We start from the raw sequence: 18,713 nt of genomic DNA, 5'->3' as shown, positions 1-18,713 counted from the left end.
GGCTTCCTACAGGGTCACACCTCCTGTGCGTGCACCCACCTGCTCCAGCGTCAGGTCGTCTACAGGCTCCAGGTGGTCATCTCCTCCACTGTGGACAACCCTTTTCTGGAAAGAAAATTTTCTAATTTCTAATTTTCTAAATTTCTAAATTTCTAATTTCTCATTTAAGGCCATTTCCTCTTGCCCTGTCGCTTGGTACTTGGGAAAAGAGACTGAATCCCTTCCTCACTACAACCTCCTTTCAGGCAGTCGCAGACAGACAGGAGGTCTCCCCTCACTTTTCTCCAGGCTATACACGCCAAAACCCAAAGTGGGTCCTCCATCACAGCTGTGCTCCAACTTTTCACAAGTTTCATTCTCCTTCTTTGAAATGGCTTAGGCACTTGAAGGTCTTTCTTTCCGTCAGGGGCCCAAAACTGAACACACGATTCAAGGTGTAGCCTCACCAGTGCCAAGAATAGGGGATGCTCACTGTCCTGCTCCTGCTGGCCACACCAGTGCTGACACAAGCCAAGACGCCAGTGGCCGTCACGGCCACACACACTGGCTCATATTCAGCCACTGTCGACCCACACCCCCAGGTCCTTGACCACCGGGCAGCTTTCCAGCCGCTCTTCCACAGCTCTTGACAGTTACTGGAGTCTTCATGGCGTTGTGGTGACCCAAGTGCAGGACCCGACTCTTGGCTTTGTTGAACCTCATGCAATTGGTCTCAGCCCATTGATCCAGCCTTTCCAGGGCCATCTGTAGAGCCTTCATAGCTCCAAGTGGCTCAACGCTCCTGCCTGTACTTGGTGTCACCTGCAGATGTACTGAGGGTGCACTCGATCCCCTCATCCAGATCAAGAAGAAAGATTATTAAACAGAACTGGACCCAGTATTGAGCCCTGGGGAAAAGCACATGTGAGTGGCCACCAAATGGATTTAACTCCAGTACCACAACTCTTTGGGCTCTGCCATCCAGCCACTTTTTCAGCCACCAATGATTACGGTAGCCCAAGACATGAACACCCACTTTCTACGGGAGAAACAGTGTCAGCTTGTTGTCTACACGAGAACACTGTCTATGTACCATGAGTAAACTTCTACAACCTCTGCTCAGCTTCCAACTGTGTAGCTCCTCCTGACTAAAACCTTAAAATATAAACCCTGCACACACAGCTCATATGCAAGACAAACACCAAGACCCCCATAGATCATAACGAGCGTGGAAGGAAAGGATTAGTCAGATGGAAGCAAGCCACGCAGGGATCCTATTCCATGGAAGAGACAATTCCTCGAGGCCAGCACAGCTCCAAAGCCCAGAGCAGATTGCCAGCGCTGCAAGGAAATGAGGCCCCCTCCACACAATGCAACCGCAAACCACACGAGTGCCATGGGATGACCTCACTGATGACACTCCACCTCTCCTGCGCTTTGGCTGCATCGTCTGACCGCCCTGACATGTGCCATCCAGGCCACGTCATGGTCATGTTTTAAAGCAGTATGCAGACAAAGTTCTAATTGAGCTATGGCCCTTCTGGTGTTCTCCCTGCATAAACTCACTACACCCATGTAGTCCTTCTAAGTTGCCTGCCCTGTCTTACAGAGGTCATAAACTCTCTTTTCCCGAGTTCCAGCCAGTCTTCTACCCCACTACGTCATCTTGCTGCAGGTCAGACCTCTGTTTCACGCTTAGGGAAACTTCTGCAAGCTTCTGACAGAAAACAACCAAGCAGCTCCCTCGCAACCCAAACCTTGCCACGTAAGCCCAGTACACCCAGCTACAAGCTTGCAGCAAGAGGTGCAACAAGACACCCATAAAGGACACCCAGTGGGATAGGCCAGGCTTAAAGAAAGGCTTAGCAAGATGGTAGCAAGAAAGGGAGTGAAAGGACAATGGAAGTGGTAGCCCTCATGATTACAAAAGCACAAAAGCCAGGACCAGCCTGTCAGGGCTGTGAGGAACTGGGGCCCCCTCTTCACAAGGCAACCGCAAACCACACGAGTGCCATGGGATGACCTCACTGACGACACCCCACCTCTGCTACGCCCTGGCCGCGTTCTTTGCCCGCCCTGACACGCGCCAGCAACGCCAAGTCTTTGGCCACTAATGCTTGCACTTCAAAGCTGCTGCCGGGGCCAACATAAAAGCCGGCCCAGCGCCTCTCTCCCTCACACACTTCTCCTGACGCCTTCTCCTCCCTCCGCGCTCAACAAGGTGAGCCTCAACCCCCTTCCCCTCCTTCTCCTGCCCCGCCTGGCCCCTCTCTTCCAGCACGCTCTGCCCCCAGCCTCAGCAGCCCTCACGCCTCCCCACCGCCACGCTCCCCACAGCCCCACACCAGCCTCCCCACTCCCTCGCCCTCCTGCAACACCGCTCCTCGCACCCCCACGCCCCTGCGCTTCTCAACAGCCTCTCGTCCCTTCCAGGGCTCCTCCACACCACACACATGGCCTGCTACAACGCCTGCCGCTCCTGGGGACCCACTCCGCTGGCCAACAGCTGCAACGAGCCCTGTTCCCAGCAGTGCCAGGACTCCCGCGTCGTCATCCAGCCTCCTGCCGTGCTGGTCACCCTGCCAGGACCCATCCTCACCTCCCACCCCCAGAGCACTGCCGTCGGATCCTCCGCATCGGCTGCCGTGGGCAACGAACTCGGCGGTCAGGGAGTTGCCATCAACTCCGGGGCCTTCGGCTACGGCAACGGCTATGGCTTTGGAGGCCTGGGCTGCTTTGGCGGCAGAAGGGCTGGATACATCTGCTAAGGGCCCTCGCCACCACCCCTGACGGACACCACCTACCGCATTGAAGCTACGCCATGGTTTCTGGACTCACCTCTGGACCCTTCTTGCCACGTGGACCTGCTGTCCATGGCTCTTCCTCTAAAGGAGCCACGAAGATCTTGGTGCTCTGGCAAGATCTATGTCACAGAAGCAACCTCAGCTGATGGTCACCCTACGTGCAGCATATACTTGTCACCGCCTACTTGGTGCTCCTGCCTTTTCACTCTTTTGTTTCCTCAATAAAGGTCTCTTGCATCCCAGCCTGAGACATCTCGCTTTACTTTCTTCTCTCAAGGCTCTTCCAACCTCACCCAGCACAAAGCCAGGGCTCAAGAAGCAAACTGGATAGGGGGGAAAAGGGCCACAAGACTTCTCCCAGGAAATATGTCACCCCCTATACCACCAAGAACACAGACCAGAATCTGGGGTTCTTCCACAACATGATACAAGCCCATCACTGGACCAAAGAAAGATTTTGACACGAGAACACTCTCCTCAACATGCCTCTGGTGAGACCTCCCTATGACAACACACACTTGACCATCTTCCTTCCCCAGCGTCACTCTCCGGCTCCACCAGGAGCAGAATCACAGAATCATTTAGTATTTAGACCCTCCTCACGGGTTCACAGGTCCTGCCAATTCTGTGGTCCAACACATGCTTCCTACAGGGTCACACCTCCTGTGCGTGCACCCACCTGCTCCAGCGTCAGGTCCTCTACAGGCTCCAGGTGGTCATCTCCTCCACTGTGGACAACCCTTTTCTGGGAAGAAAATTTTCTAATTTCTAATTTTCTAAATTTCTAAATTTCTAATTTCTCATTTAAGGCCATTTCCTCTTGCCCTGTCGCTTGGTACTTGGGAAAAGAGACTGAATCCCTTCCTCACTACAACCTCCTTTCAGGCAGTTGCAGACAGACAGGAGGTCTCCCCTCACTTTTCTTTTCTCCAGGCTATACACCCCAAAACCCAAAGTGGGTCCTCCATCACAGCTGTGCTCCAACTTTTCACAAGTTTCATTCTCCTTCTTTGAAATGGCTTAGGCACTTGAAGGTCTTTCTTTCCGTCAGGGGCCCAAAACTGAACACACGATTCAAGGTGTAGCCTCACCAGTGCCAAGAATAGGGGATGCTCACTGTCCTGCTCCTGCTGGCCACACCAGTGCTGACACAAGCCAGGACGCCGGTGGCCGTCACGGCCACACACACTGGCTCATATTCAGCCACTGTCGACCCACACCCCCAGGTCCTTGACCACCGGGCAGCTTTCCAGCCGCTCTTCCACAGCTCTTGACAGTTACTGGAGTCTTCACGGCGTTGTGGTGACCCAAGTGCAGGACCCGACTCTTGGCTTTGTTGAACCTCATGCAATTGGTCTCAGCCCATTGATCCAGCCTTTCCAGGGCCATCTGTAGAGCCTTCATAGCTCCAAGTGGCTCAACGCTCCTGCCTGTACTTGGTGTCATCTGCAGATGTACTGAGGGTGCACTCGATCCCCTCATCCAGATCAAGAAGAAAGATTATTAAACAGAACTGGACCCAGTATTGAGCCCTGGGGAAAAGCACTTGTGAGTGGCCACCAAATGGATTTAACTCCAGTACCACAACTCTTTGGGCTCTGCCATCCAGCCACTTTTTCAGCCACCAATGACTACGGTAGCCCAAGACATGAACACCCACTTTCTCCGGAAGAAACAGTGTCAGCTTGTTGTCTACACGAGAACACTGTCTATGTACCATGAGTAAACTTCTACAACCTCTGCTCAGCTTTCAACTGTGTAGCTCCTCCTGACTAAAACCTTAAGAAATAAACCCTGCACACACAGCTCATACGCAAGACACACACCAAGACCCCCATAGATCATAACGAGCGTGGAAGGAAAGGATTAGTCAGATGGAAGCAAGCCACGCAGGGATCCTATTCCATGGAAGAGACAATTCCTCGAGGCCAGCACAGCTCCAAAGCCCAGAGCAGATTGCCAGCGCTGCAAGGAAATGACGCCCCCTCCACACAATGCAACCGCAAACCACACGAGTGCCATGGGATGACCTCACTGATGACACTCCACCTCTCCTGCGCTTTGGCTGCATCCTCTGACCGCCCTGACACGTGCCATCAAGACCACATCATGGTCATGTTTTAAAGCAGTAGGCAGACGAAGTTCTAACTGAGCTTTGGCCCTTCTGGTGTTCTCCCTGCATAAACTCACAACACTCATGTAGTCCTTCTAGCCATGTCATGGTCATGTTTTAAAGCAGTAGGCAGACGAAGTTCTAATTGAGCTATGGCCCTTCTGGTGTTCTCCCTGCACAAACTCACTACACCCATGTAGTCCTTCTAAGTTGCCTGCCCTGTCTTACAGAGGTCATAAACTCTCTTTTCCCGAGTTCCAGCCAGTCTTCTACCCCACTAGGTCATCTTGCTGCAGGTCAGACCTCTGTTTCACGCTTAGGGAAACTTCTGCATGCTTCTGACAGAAAACAACCAAGCAGCTCCCTCGCAACCCAAACCTTGCCACGTAAGCCCAGTACACCCAGCTACAAGCTTGCAGCAAGAGGTGCAACAAGACACCCATAAAGGACACCCAGTGGGATAGGCCAGGCTTAAAGAAAGGCTTAGCAAGATGGTAGCAAGAAAGGGAGTGAAAGGACAGTGGAAGTGGTAGCCCTCATGACTACAAAAGCACAAAAGCCAGGACCAGCCTGTCAGGGCTGTGAGGAACTGAGGCCCCCTCTTCACAAGGCAACCGCAAACCACACGAGTGCCATGGGATGACCTCACTGACGACACCCCACCTCTGCTACGCCCTGGCCGCGTTCTTTGCCCGCCCTGACACGCGCCAGCAAGGCCAAGTCTTTGGCCTCTAATGCTCGCACTTCAAAGCTGCTGCCGGGGCCAAGTGGACACGTCCTCAAGACAAGAACAAGAAATTGGAGCATTGCGGGAAGGAAAACACACCTTCCTCATTCCTGGCCAGGCTGTGGCATCAGACAGCTGCTGGCTGCAAATTGTCGCCATGCGCAAAGGCTGTCCCGCCCCTCGGGGACCAGCATAAAAGCCGGCCCAGCGCCTCTCTCCCTCACACACTTCTCCTGACGCCTTCTCCTCCCTCCGCGCTCAACAAGGTGAGCCTCAACCCCCTTCCCCTCCTTCTCCTGCCCCGCCTGGCCCCTCTCTTCCAGCACGCTCTGCCCCAGCCTCAGCAGCCCTCACGCCTCCCCACCGCCACGCTCCCCACAGCCCCACACCAGCCTCCCCACTCCCTCGCCCTCCTGCAACACCGCTCCTCGCACCCCCACGCCCCTGTGCTTGCTCAACAGCCTCTCGTCCCTTCCAGGGCTCCTCCACACCACACACATGGCCTGCTACAACGCCTGCCGCTCCTGGGGACCCACCCCGCTGGCCAACAGCTGCAACGAGCCCTGTTCCCTGCAGTGCCAGGACTCCCGTGTCCTCATCCAGCCTTCCACTGTGGTGGTCACCCTGCCAGGACCCATCCTCACCTCCCACCCCCAGAGCACCGCCGTCGGATCCTCCGCATCGGCTGCCGTGGGCAACGAACTCGGCGCCCAGGGAGTTGCTGTCAACTCCGGCAGCTTTGGCTACGGCTTCGGAGGCCTGGGCTGCTTCAATGGTAGAAGGGGTGGATACATCTGCTAAGGGCTCTTGCCACCACCCCTGATGCCAGCCACAAACACCCTGGAAGCTACAGCACGGATTGAGGACATGCACCTCTAATGCTCTTCCTGGCACATGGACCTGCTGTCCTTGGCTCCTCCTCTCACAGCACCAAGCAAGGAAGTAGGGAAGGGGCCAGCGTGGGCTGCCTGCAGATGTGGCGAATGGTCCTTCTCCCCTAGTCCCACATCTTTCTTTGCACCTCAGACTTGTGCTGTTCCACTTGGCACTCCTGCCTTTTCACTTTTCTCCCTCAATAAAGTTCTCCTTCATCCCAGCTTGAGATGCAGCCTTTTGTCTTTTTCTCCCACGGCTCGTCCAACTTCACGTAAGAAAAAACAGGACTCAGTAGCCCATCAGGGTGGGAGCAAAAGGGAAACAAGACCTCTCAAGGCTCTTCCAAACTCAACCAGCACAAAGCCAGGGCTGGCTCAAGAAGCAAACTGGATAGGGGGAAAAAGGGCCACAAGACCTGTCCCAGGAAATATGTCAACCCCTATACCACCAAGAACACAGACCGGAATCTGGGGGTCTTCCACAAAATTATACAAGCCCATTACTGGATCACAGAAAGATTTTGACACAAGAACACTCTCCTCAACATGCCTCTGGTGAGACCTCCCTATGACAACACACACTTGACCATCTTTCTTCCCCAGCATCACTCTCCGGCTCCACCAGGAGCAGAATCACAGAATCATTTAGTATTTAGACTTTCCTCACGGGTTCACAGGTCCTGCCAATTCTGTGGTCCAACACAGGCTTTCTACAGGATCACATTTCCTGTGGCTGCACCCACCTGCTCCAGCATCAGGTCCTCTACAGGCTCCACGTGGTTATCTCCTGCACTGTGGACATCTCCTGCACTGTGGACATCTCCTGCACTGTGGACATCGCCTGCACTGTGGACATCTCCATCAGCTGCAGCGGGACAACCTGCTTCAGCCCAGTTTTTCACCACAGCCTGCAGGGCAATATCTGCTCCAGAACCTAGAGCACCTCCCGCTCCTCCATCATCGTTGATCTTGGTGTCTCTTGAGATTTGTCTCCCACATTTATTCCCTCCCCTCTTATGGTTACTATTCTCAAGTAGTTTTTTTCCCATCATAAACATGTTTTTGGATCAACAAGTCCCGCTGTTAACCCAACAATAGTCTACGACTATTAACCTAACACAAGTCTACCACTAACCCCTGTCATCAAGCACCACATCTACGCATCTTCTGCACACCTCCAGAGATGGTGACTCCACCACTGCCCCGGGCAGCCTGTTCCAATGCCCCAAAACCCTTCAGGAAAAGCCATTTTTCCTAATAGCCACACTAAACCTCCCCTGGGGCAACTTCAAGCCACTTTCTCCAGTTCTGTCAGTTGGGAGAAGAGACCGACACCCGCCCCTCTACAACCTCCTTTCAGGCAGTTGCAGAGAACGAGAAGGTCTCCCCTCAGCCTCCTGTTCTCCAGATTGAACCCTCCAACTCCCTCAGCTGCTCCCCATCCCAACTGTGCTCCAGCCTTTTCACAAGATTCCTTCCCCTTTTCTCAATTCGCTGCAGAACCTCAAGCTCTTTCTTGTCATTAGGGGCCCAAAAACGAACCCCAGATTCTGCGTGCAGCCTCACCAGCACCAAATACAGGGGGATGCTCACTGCCCTGCTCCTGCTGGTCACAATTGTGATGATACAGGCCAGAATGCTGTTGGCCTTCCTGACCACCTGGCCACACGCTGGCTCATGTTCTGCCAGCTGGTCACCAGTAGCCCAGGTCCTTTTGAACAGGCAGCTTTACAGCCTGTCTTCCACCAAGCCTCTGGTGTTCCATGGGGTGGTGGTGATGCACGTGCAGAAACCGACACTTGGCCTTGTTGAACCTCAAACAATTGGCAGCTTATCATCGATCCAGCCAGCCCAGATCCTTTTCTAGAGCTTTCTTACTGTCCAGCACATCAGCATTCCTGCCCAACTTGATGTCATCTGCAAACGTACTGAGAGTGCACTCCATGCCCTTGTCCAGATCACGGAGAAAGATATCAAACAGAACCGGCCCCAGTACTGAGCCCCAGGGAACCCCTCTTGTGAGCGCCCACCAACTGTATTTAACTCCAGTCATCACAACTCTTTGAACACAGCCATCCAGCCAGTGTTTTAGCCAGTGAAGATTACGCCTGTCTGAGCCATGAGCAGACACTTTCTCCAGGAGAAATTATGTCAAAGACTTTACCAAAATCTTACTACACAGCATACACAGCCATTCCCTCATCCAATAAAGTGGGTAACCTTGTTCATACCAAGAGATCAGGTTGGTCAGGAAGGACCTGCCTTTCATAAACCCATGCTGACTAGGTCTGATGACCTGCTGGTCCTGTACCTGCCATGTGATGGCACTCAGGATAATCTCTTCCACGACCTTACAAAGCAACAAGGTCCAACTGACACATCTTTAGTTTGGAGGAGACTAAGGGGGGACCTCATTAATGTTTATAAATATATAAAGGGTGAGTGCCATGAGGATGGAGCCAGGCTCTTCTCGGTGGCCAACAATGATAGGACAAGGGGTAATGGGATCAAGCTGGAACACAAGAGGTTCCGCTTAAATTTGAGAAAAAGCTTCTTCTCAGTGAGGGTAACAGAGCACTGGAACAGGCTGCCCAGGAAGGTTGTGGAGTCTCCATCTCTGGAGACATTCAAAACCCACCTGGACATGTTCCTGTGCGACCTTACCTAGGCGTTCCTGCTCCAGCAGGGGGATTGGACTAGATGATCTTTTGAGGTCCCTTCCAATCCCAAACATACTGTGATACTGTGATACTGTGATCTGTAATTCCCCATATCCTCTTTTCGGTCCTTCTTCTAGACGGGTGCCACATTTGCTGACTTCCAGTCAATGGGGACCTCCCCAGAGAGTCAGGTCTGATGATATATGACGCAAAGTGGCTTGGGGAGCATCTCAGCCAGCTCTCTCACAACTCCTGGGGAGAACCAATCTGGCCCCATACACCTGTGTGGGCCAAGTGGTGTAGCACGTCACCAACCATTTCCCCTTGGATTCCTGTGCTTTGTTCTATGCCCCATCCCCATCTTCCAGCTCAGGGAGCTGGGTGCACAGAGAACAACTAGTTTTATGCTTAGAGACTGAGACAAAGAAGACATTAAGGCCTTTTCCTCATCCATTGTAAATGGGTTGCTCCCTGAATCCACTACAAGTTGGAGATAATCCTTAGCTCTCCTTCTGTTGCAAAAAATATACCGAAAAAAGTTTGTATTGTCTTCTATAGCAGGAGCTGGATTAGGTTCTAGTTGGGCTTTGGCCCTTCTAATTTCCCCAATGAATAACATCAAAATACCCTGGTGTTCCTCCTGAGTACCTTGTCTTATCTGGCAGACATCAAAAACTCTCTTTTTTTCTCATCAGTTCAAGCCAAACCTCTCAGTTAAGGCCAGGCCAGTCTGCTTCCCTGCCAGCTTGTCTTTTGGCATACGGGGCACGTCCCTCACACATGGTGGAATCTTCTGGTAATTTCTCACAGAAGAAAACCATGACACCCATATGCTAAAAAATCTGTGCTGCATAAAATTAATACACACAGCTATAAGCTTACAAGAAATAGGGCACCAACACACCCACAGAGCACAATCCAGACCAAAGGCCAGGCCTAATGAGACGCTTAATGAGATGGCAGCAGTCAGGTGAGGGATCAAACACCATGGAAGAGGCAGACCCTCATGCCCAGAACAGCTCCAAAGCCCAGACCACTCTTCCAGCTATGCAGGAAATGAGGCCCCATCCACACAATGCAACTACAAACCACACGAGTGCCATGGGATGACCTCAGTGATGACACCCCACCTCTCCTACTCTTTGGCCGCGTCCTGTGATCGACCTGACACACACCATCAACGCCAAGTCTTCAGCCTCTAATACTCGCACTTCAAAGCTGCTGCCAGGACCAAGAGGACACATCCTCAAGACAACAACAAGAAATTGGAGCATTGTGGGAAGGAAAACACACCCTCCTCATTCCTGGCCAGGCTGTGGCATCAAAGAGCTGCTGGCTGCAAAATGCCGCCATGCACAAAGGCTGTCCCGCCCCTCGGGGACCAGCATAAAAGCCGGCCCAGCGCCTCTCGCCCTCACACACTCTCCTGACACCTTCTCCTCCCTCCGCGCTCAACAAGGTGAGCCTCAACCCCCTTCCCCTCCTTCTCCTGCCCCGCCTGGCCCCTCTCTTCCAGCACGCTCTGCCCCAGCCTCAGCAGCCCTCACGCCTCCCCACCGCCACGCTCCCCACAGCCCCACACCAGCCTCCCCACTCCCTCGCCCTCCTGCAACACCGCTCCTCGCACCCCCACGCCCCTGCGCTTGCTCAACAGCCTCTCGTCCCTTCCAGGGCTCCTCCACACCACACACATGGCCTGCTACGACGCCTGCCGCCCCTGTGGACCCACCCCGCTGGCCAACAGCTGCAACGAGCCCTGTTCCCTGCAGTGTCAGGACTCTCGTGTCCTCATCCAGCCTTCCACCGTTGTGGTCACCCTGCCAGGACCCATCCTCACCTCCCACCCCCAGAGCACCGCCGTCGGATCCTCCGCATCGGCTGCCGTGGGCAACGAACTCGGCGCTCAGGGAGTTGCTGTCAACTCCGGCAGCTTTGGCTACGGCTTCGGAGGCCTGGGTGGCTTCGGAGGCCTGGGCTGCTTCAATGGTAGAAGGGGTGGATACATCTGCTAAGGGCTCTTGCCACCACCCCTGATGCCAGCCACAAACACCCTGGAAGCCACAGCACGGATTGAGGACACGCACCTCTATGCTCTTCCTGGCACATGGACCTGCTGTCCTTGGCTCCTCCTCTCACAGCACCAAGCATGGAAGTAGGGAAGGGGCCAGCGTGGGCTGCCTGCAGATGTGGCGAATGGTCCTTCTCCCCTAGTCCCACATCTTTCTTTGCACCTCAGACTTGTGCTGTTTCACTTGGCACTCCTGCCTTTTCACTTTTCTCCCTCAATAAAGTTCTCCTTCATCCCAGCTTGAGATGCAGCCTTTTGTCTTTTTCTCCCACGGCTCGTCCAACTTCACGTAAGAAAAAACAGGACTCAGTAGCCCATCAGGGTGGGTGCAAAAGGGAAACAAGACCTCTCCCAGGAAATATGCCATCAAGAACACCGGTGCCCAATGTCTTCCAGGATGTGACACAAACCCATCCCTGGCTCAGAGCCTTCCACATGAGAATGCTTCCCTGCGCACATCTTGGACAAGATCTCTCCCATGTCAGCGCACACATCAATAACTCTCTTCCCCAGCATGACTCTCCAGCCCTCCCAGCAAACAGACTTCATTCCGTCCCCTCTGAAATTTCCACATTGATAACATCCCCCATGTGCTCTTTGACTCCTGGCTAAAACATCCCAGCTCTCTCAGCCTCTGCTCAGGCAGAAGATGTTCCAGACCCTTTAGCATCTTCGTGAACTTGCACTTCTCCTGAACTCCATGCCCTTCTTCCTCTGGGGAGCTCAGACCTGCACACAGGACCCCACAGGGGACGTCACCAGTGCTGAGCACAGAGGAACAGTCACCTCCTTTAACCTCCAGGTGCATTTGTTCTCCACCAAGGCCACAAGGCCCTCCTGTTCCAAGATACTTTCTCTCCAGACAGCCCCCAGCCTTTTCTATTAGCAGTGCTGAGTCCTCTCCAGGAACAGGACTTGGCCTCTCACCTTTTGCTCATCTCCATAACATTCCTCTGCATCCACTTCAAGGAAATTAGGAAGCTTCTTCAGGAATCGTGTGTTTAAACCACCATTCCCCATGGACTTATGCACATCCAGATACACAACACCATCTTTTAGGGTCTAGACAGGAGTCCACCTGACTCATCACCCCCCACCACCCAGCCCTGCACTGGCCCAACCTGCCTCTTGCCTGCCAGGTGCTCCAGCACCATCAACACACACACACAGAGACCCTTCCTTCCCCACCTCATCTTCCTCACCAACAAACACTGCTCATGCGCTGAACAACCCTCACGACACTCACCTCCTCTGAATTCAGGCAGGTCTTGGGAGGCAAGAGCTGTTCTCACTCACTGCAAGCCAGTCAACGTTATTCCAGTTTGTAAGAAGGGCTTGAGTGAAGAGCCAGGAATCTGCAGACCTGTTAGTCTGACCACAGTACCTGTAAAATTGTGGAGAAGATGCAACTGAGCGCTGCTGAAAGGCATTTAAGGACAATGTAATCATCAGGTACAGTCAACAGGGGTTCACTAAGGGAAAGTCCTGTTTCACTGACTTCCTGTCCTTCTACAATAAGGTCACCTGCCTAGTGGGTGGAGGGAAAGTGGTGGACATAGCTTTTCTGGATATTAGTAAAGCTTTTGATCCGACTGCAACAGGGGAGAACTGTGAGCTGTTCAGGGTTGCAACTGAAGACAGTTGGCTTGTGTAGTTTGGGCAGAAGGAGGCTGAGGGGTGACCTCATTGCTCTCTTCTGCTTCCTGAGGAGGGGACGTGGAGAGGGAGGTGCTGAGCTCTTCTCCATCAGATCCAGTTACAGGACAGGACACATGGGAATGGATCAAAGCTGCAGCACTGCAGGTTTAAACCAGATATTAGGAAACATTTATTTACAGGGAGTGTGGTCAAACACTGGAACAGGCTTCTTAGTGAGGTGATTGATACCCCAAGCCTGTCAGTGTTTCTGAGGCATTTGGACACTGCTTTTAAACACATGATTTAAATTATACTCAGCCCTGAAGTGCTCAGGCAGTGGGACTAGTTGATCACTGAAGGTCCCTTCCATCTGGACTGCTCTAGGCTCATCTATTCTGCTTCACCAAACTTTTCTCATGCAAACATCCCCTCGAGATTCTCAGGTTCACAGCCCCCGCACACCACGCACACCTCCCATTGTCCCTCCACTACGCCCAGTCCCACTCTGGCCCCACAAACACTGCACACAGAAATGGCCTCACCCCTCGGCGCTCACCCCACATTCACCCCCAAAGCCGTCACTCACCAGCCTCCCCTGCCTGCCGGTCCCGCTCCCCTGGGCCTCTCACCGGCCTCACCAGCTCTCCCAGACCTCACCAGCCTCAGCCCCCAGTCGCAGCCTCCCCTCCCCACAGCCAGGCACTGCAGGTGTCATGGCACCCTTGTAGAGTCCCTGTCATGGCCCCCCCTTGCTGTGGTCCCCAGCCCAACCACCTGGCAGTGCCCATGACCCCATCTTCACTCACAATCAGGTTCGGGACAAAAACACAGAGTCCTGTATCCTGTGTCACCTTGCTGCCAGGACCCCGGGGCAACACATGCTGGGTTACCACCCCCTTGCTGTGGGATCCTCAGCTGACCCAAGTGTGGGTCCTTGTTGAACTGTCCACCTGGCTGCATGGTTCCCGTTTCACCTATGCAGAAGTCCCCGGACTACAGTCTCACCTTGCTGTGGGGTTCACAAATGATCCCTTGGTGAGGGAGATCCCCAGGCCAGCATACCCTCTTCTCTGCCGGCCCCACAAAGACCCATGCTGAGTGTCTATGGACCACCAGCCTTTCTGCTGCAGGGTCCATGGAGCACCACTGCAGGGCACCCCAAGCAACAGTCCCTGTGCTCGAAGGTCACACAGAAAGCCCATTTGTGAGGTCACCGTCCCCCTCAGTGTGGGGTCCCTGAGGCACAGCCTGGGGCACTGAGGACCAGGAGCAGGAACAAGCCTGTGACCCTGCTCTGCTGGCAAGATGGGGCTCTGGGCTGGCTTGACCTTGGCTGGATGGCAGGTGCCCACCAAGCTGCTCTATCACTCCCCCTCCTCAACTGCATGAGGGGAGAAAATCTGAGGAAAGGCTCCTGAGTCTTTGTAAGGACAGGGAGATCTCCAGAGGCTGCAGTGGGACAATCTGCTCCAGCGTGGGGTTCACAACGGGCTGCAGGGGAATCTCTGCTCCAGCACCAGGAGCACGTCCTGCACCTCCTTCTTCACTGACTTTGCTGACTATAGAGATTTTTCTATCACCTATATCCCCCCCTCTCTTCTACTTACAATTTTGCAGTCATATTTATCCTTCTTAAAGATGTTCACACATTTGTGTTACCACCCTTGCTGATTGGCTCAGGTTTCACCAGCAACCAGTCTGGTTGGAGCTGGCTGGTGCCATTGAATGGAATCAAAGAACTGTTTCAGGTACAAAAGACCTTTAACATCATCAAACACAACTGTTAACCAAGCAACAGCAAGGTCACCACTAAACCATGTCCCCAAGCACCACATCTACACATCTTTTAAAAACCTCCAGGGATGATGACTCCACCACTACCCTGGGCAGTCCATTCCAGTGCTTCACAACACTTTCGGTGAATAAATTTCCCTAATATCCAATGTAAATCTCCCCTGGTGCAGCTTGAGGCCATTTTCTCTTGTCCTGATGCTTATTCCTTGGGGAAGACACTGACACCTACCTCACTACAACCTCCTTTCAGGTAGTTGTAGAGAGCGAGATGGTCTCCCCTCTGCCTCCCTTTCTCCAGGCTACGCTTACCGAGGGTCCACTCGATCCCCTCATCAGACCATGGAGACAGATATTAAACAGAACTGGCCCCAGCACTGAGCGCTGGGGAACACCACTTGTGAGCAGCCACCAACTGGATTTAACTCCAGTCACCACAGCTATTTGGGCCCAGTCATCCAGCCAGGTTTTTTGCCAGTGAAGGATACACCTGTCCAAGCCATGAGCAGCCACTTTCTCCAGTTGAATCAGTGTCAAAGGCTTTAATAAAGTCCAGGTAGACAACATGCACAGCCATTCCCTCATCCACTAAGTGGGTCACCTTGTCAGAGAAGGAGATCAGGTTGCTCAAGCAGGACCTGCCTTTCATCACCCCATCCTGACTGGGCCTGATCGCCTGGTTGTCCCGTACATGCAGTGTGATGTCACTCAATATGATCTGTTCCATGACCTTCCCTGGTACCAAGGTCAGACTGACAGGTCTGCAGATCCTCAGATCCTCCTTATGTCCCTGCTTCTTACATAAGCAGCACATTTTCCAACCTCCAGCCAAGCAGGACCTCCCTGGTGAGCCAGGACTGCAGATAAATGATGTAAAGTGGCTTGATGAGCGCCTCCGCCAGCTCTCTCAGTACCCTTGGCTGGATCCCATCAGGCCCCATACATTTGTGAGTGTCCAACTGGTGCAGGAGATTTCCAACCACTTCCCCTTGGATTCTGGGGGCTTCGTTCTGCTCCCTGTCTTCTACATCAGAGGCTTGGTATCCAGAGAATAATTGGTCTTATTAGAAAGACTGAGGCGAAGAAAGCATTAAAGCATTTTCCTCATCCTTTGCGCTGCGATTGCCCCCACATCCAGTAAAAGATGGAGATTCTCATTAGCCCTCCTTTTGTTGATAATGTATGTCTAGAATCATTTTATTGTATTTTGCAACAGTACCCAGATTATGTTGTAGTAGCACTTCTGCAATTCTAATTTTCTCCCTGCACAACATCATGACATCCCTGTAGTCCTCCTGAGTTATCTGCCCCTTCCTGTCAAAGTCATAACCTCTCATTGTTATCCCGAGATCCAGCTAACGTTCTCTGTTTAGTCAGGATGGTCTTATTCCCCACAGCTTCATATTTTCACACATGCAGACTCTCTTTCGAACGTGACAGAATGTTCTGGAAAGTCATCTCAGAAACCAGCCCTGCAGCTCCCTTGCTCCAAAACTTTGCAACGTATAACGAATCCACCCAGCTACAAGCTGAAATGAAGGAAGGGCACCAAGGCGTGCACAAAGTAAACCCAATCAGGAAGCCAGGCCTAAAGACAGGCTTAGAGACATATTAGCAAAGAGAAACCAAACACCATATAGGAGGCAGGTCCTCAAGCCTGGCACAGCTCCAAAGCCCAAACCAGCCTGACGGAGCTACAAGGAAATCCGGCCCCCTGCTCACAATGCACCTGCAAACCACACCAGTGCCATGGGATGAGCTCACTGATGACACCGCACCTCTCCTACGCTCTGGCCTCATACTCTGCCCACCGAACATGCGCCATCAATGCCAACACTTCGGCCTCTAATGCTCACACTTCAAAGTTGCCGAAAGGGCCAAGTGGACACGTCCTGAAGACAAAAACAAGAAATTGGAGCATTGCAGAAAGGAAAACACACCTTCCTCATTCCTGGCCAGCCTATGGCATCAAACAGCTGCTGGCTGCAAAATGCCACCACGCTCAAATGCTGTCCCGCCCCTCGGGACCAGCATAAAAGCCGGCTCAGCGCCTCTCTCCCTCACACACTTCTCCTGACGCCTTCTCCTCCCTCCGCGCTCAACAAGGTGAGCCTCAACCCCCTTCCCCTCCTTCTCCTGCCCCACCTGGCCCCTCTCTTCCAGCATGCTCTGCCCCCAGCCTCAGCAGCCCTCACGCCTCCCCACCGCCACGCTCCCCACAGCCCCACACCAGCCTCCCCACTCCCTCGCCCTCCTGATACACCGCTCCTCGCACCCCCACACACCTGCGCTTGCTCAACAGCTTCTCGTCCCTTCCAGGGCCCCTTCTCCCACCTCTTTCTTTGTACCTCAGACTTGCTGTTTTCCACTTGGTACTCCAACCTTTGCACTCTTTTTGGTCCCAAATAAAGTTCTCTTGCACTCCAGCCTGAGATGCATCCTCTTGCTTTCTTCTGCTATGGTTCATCCAATCTGACTGAGCAACAAAACAGGGCTCAAGGGGCCATGATGGTGGTGGGTGGAAAATGGCCACAAGACTTCTCTTAGCAAGTAAGTCTTCAGGAACATCACCCATGTGCATTTGGTGGCCTTCCAGGCTGTCATACAAGCCCTTCACTTACTCAAGAAAAAGGCTTGGAAAGTGTCATGCACTTCTACCCTGGCCTCTCACCCACGCTCCCCGTGGCAGCAGCTACTTGTCCAAATCACTTCCTCAGCACCACTCGCTGCCCATCACAGCAAACAGAATCATCGAGTGCACAAGGAACCTCTGGAGATCATCTCCTTCATACCAACCTGCTCAAGCATGGTCAGCTCGATGGGGATGTCCATGCAACGTCCAATGAGGTGCTGAGTATGCCCAAAGATGGAGGTTTCATTATCTGACTATGCAACTAGTTCCACTGTTTGACCACCCTCTCACTGAAAAATCATTGCCTTCTCCTCCAAGGAAACAGCACAGCTTCTTCACCTCTTAGTTTTTGCTACGTGAGAGAAGAGTACAACATCCTCCTCTCTACACCATCCTTTCAGGCAGTTGCACAGAGAAAGAAGATCTCTCTTCAGCCTCCTGTTCTCCTGGCAAAACACCCCCAGATCCCTCAGCTTCTCCCCATCCCACTTGTGCTCCAGATTCTTCACCAGATTCGTTGCCCTCCTCTGAACCCCCTCCAGCTCCTCAAAGGTCTTTCTTGTCATGACGGGCTCAAAAGTGAACGCCAGATTCTAGGTGCAGCCTCACCAGCACCAAATACAGGGGGATGCTCACTGCCCTGCTCCTGCTGGCCACACTGGTGATGAAACAGGCCAGAATGCTGTTGGCCTTCCCGGCCACACGCTGGCTCATGTTCTGCCAGCTGGTCACCAGTAGACCAGGTCCTTTTCCAACAGGCAGCTTTACAAACTGTCTTCCACCAAGCCTCTAGTGTTCCTTGGGGTGGTGGTGACACAAGTGCAGAACCCAACACTTGGCCTTGTTGAACCTCAGACAATTACCATCTTATCATTGATCCAGCCTGCCCAGATCCTTCTCTAGAATATTCTTACTGCCCAGCAGATCAACCTTCCTGCCCAACTTGATGTCATCTGCAAACGTACTGAGAGTGCACTCCATCCCCTTGTCCAGATCATGGACAAAGATATTAAACAGAACTGGCCCCAGTACTGAGCCCTGGGGAACCCCTCTTGTAAGCGGCCCCAACTGCATTTAACTCCAGTCATCACAACTCTTTGGGTTCACCCATCCAGCCAGTGTTTTAGCCAGTGAAGAGTAGACCTGTATAAGCCATGAGAAGACTCTTTCTCCAGGAGAAACGGTGTAACGGCCCTTCTTCTATATAAGTCTCACATTTGCCAATGTCCCGTCAATGGGGACCTCCCTGGTGAGTCAGAACTGCTGATAAATGACGGAAAGTGGCTTGGTGACCACCTCCATCAGCTCCCTCTGTACACTTGGGTGGATCCCATCAGGTCCCATAGACTTGTGTGGGTCTAACTGGTGAGGCAGTTCACCAACCATTTCCCTTAGATTCCTGGGGCTTCGTTCGCCTCCCCATCCC

General features: G+C 53.0%; 3 protein-coding genes across 3 annotated transcripts in view; all 3 read left to right on the top strand.

The window, feature by feature from the left end:
- The window catches only part of LOC135578724 (feather keratin-like), a 32,216-nt gene that overhangs the window by 8,153 nt on the left and 5,350 nt on the right, over positions 1-18,713 (top strand). The window lies entirely within an intron of this gene.
- On the top strand, positions 2,433-2,747 carry LOC135578626 (feather keratin-like). The gene has a single exon (XM_065053522.1). The coding sequence runs from the start codon at positions 2,433-2,435 to the stop codon at positions 2,745-2,747; it is 315 nt and encodes a 104-aa protein (XP_064909594.1).
- Positions 10,570-11,464, top strand: LOC135578723 (feather keratin-like). The gene is made up of 2 exons (XM_065054638.1): positions 10,570-10,617; positions 10,830-11,464. Exon 2 carries the CDS (start codon positions 10,850-10,852, stop codon positions 11,168-11,170), a length of 321 nt encoding a protein of 106 aa, XP_064910710.1. The 5' UTR covers positions 10,570-10,617; positions 10,830-10,849; the 3' UTR covers positions 11,171-11,464.

Source organism: Columba livia, chromosome 2, assembly GCF_036013475.1.
Source record: "Columba livia isolate bColLiv1 breed racing homer chromosome 2, bColLiv1.pat.W.v2, whole genome shotgun sequence".
In the NCBI taxonomy this organism is placed as follows: domain Eukaryota; kingdom Metazoa; phylum Chordata; class Aves; order Columbiformes; family Columbidae; genus Columba; species Columba livia.
The sequence above is the reverse complement of the archived record's forward strand: the minus strand, read 5'-3'. Positions and strand labels throughout refer to the sequence as shown.

Excerpts from the sequence above, each read along its gene's own strand:
- LOC135578626 (XM_065053522.1), top strand. The coding sequence starts at position 2,433 with ATGGCCTGCTACAACGCCTGCCGCTCCTGGGGACCCACTCCGCTGGCC.
- LOC135578723 (XM_065054638.1), top strand. The coding sequence starts at position 10,850 with ATGGCCTGCTACGACGCCTGCCGCCCCTGTGGACCCACCCCGCTGGCC.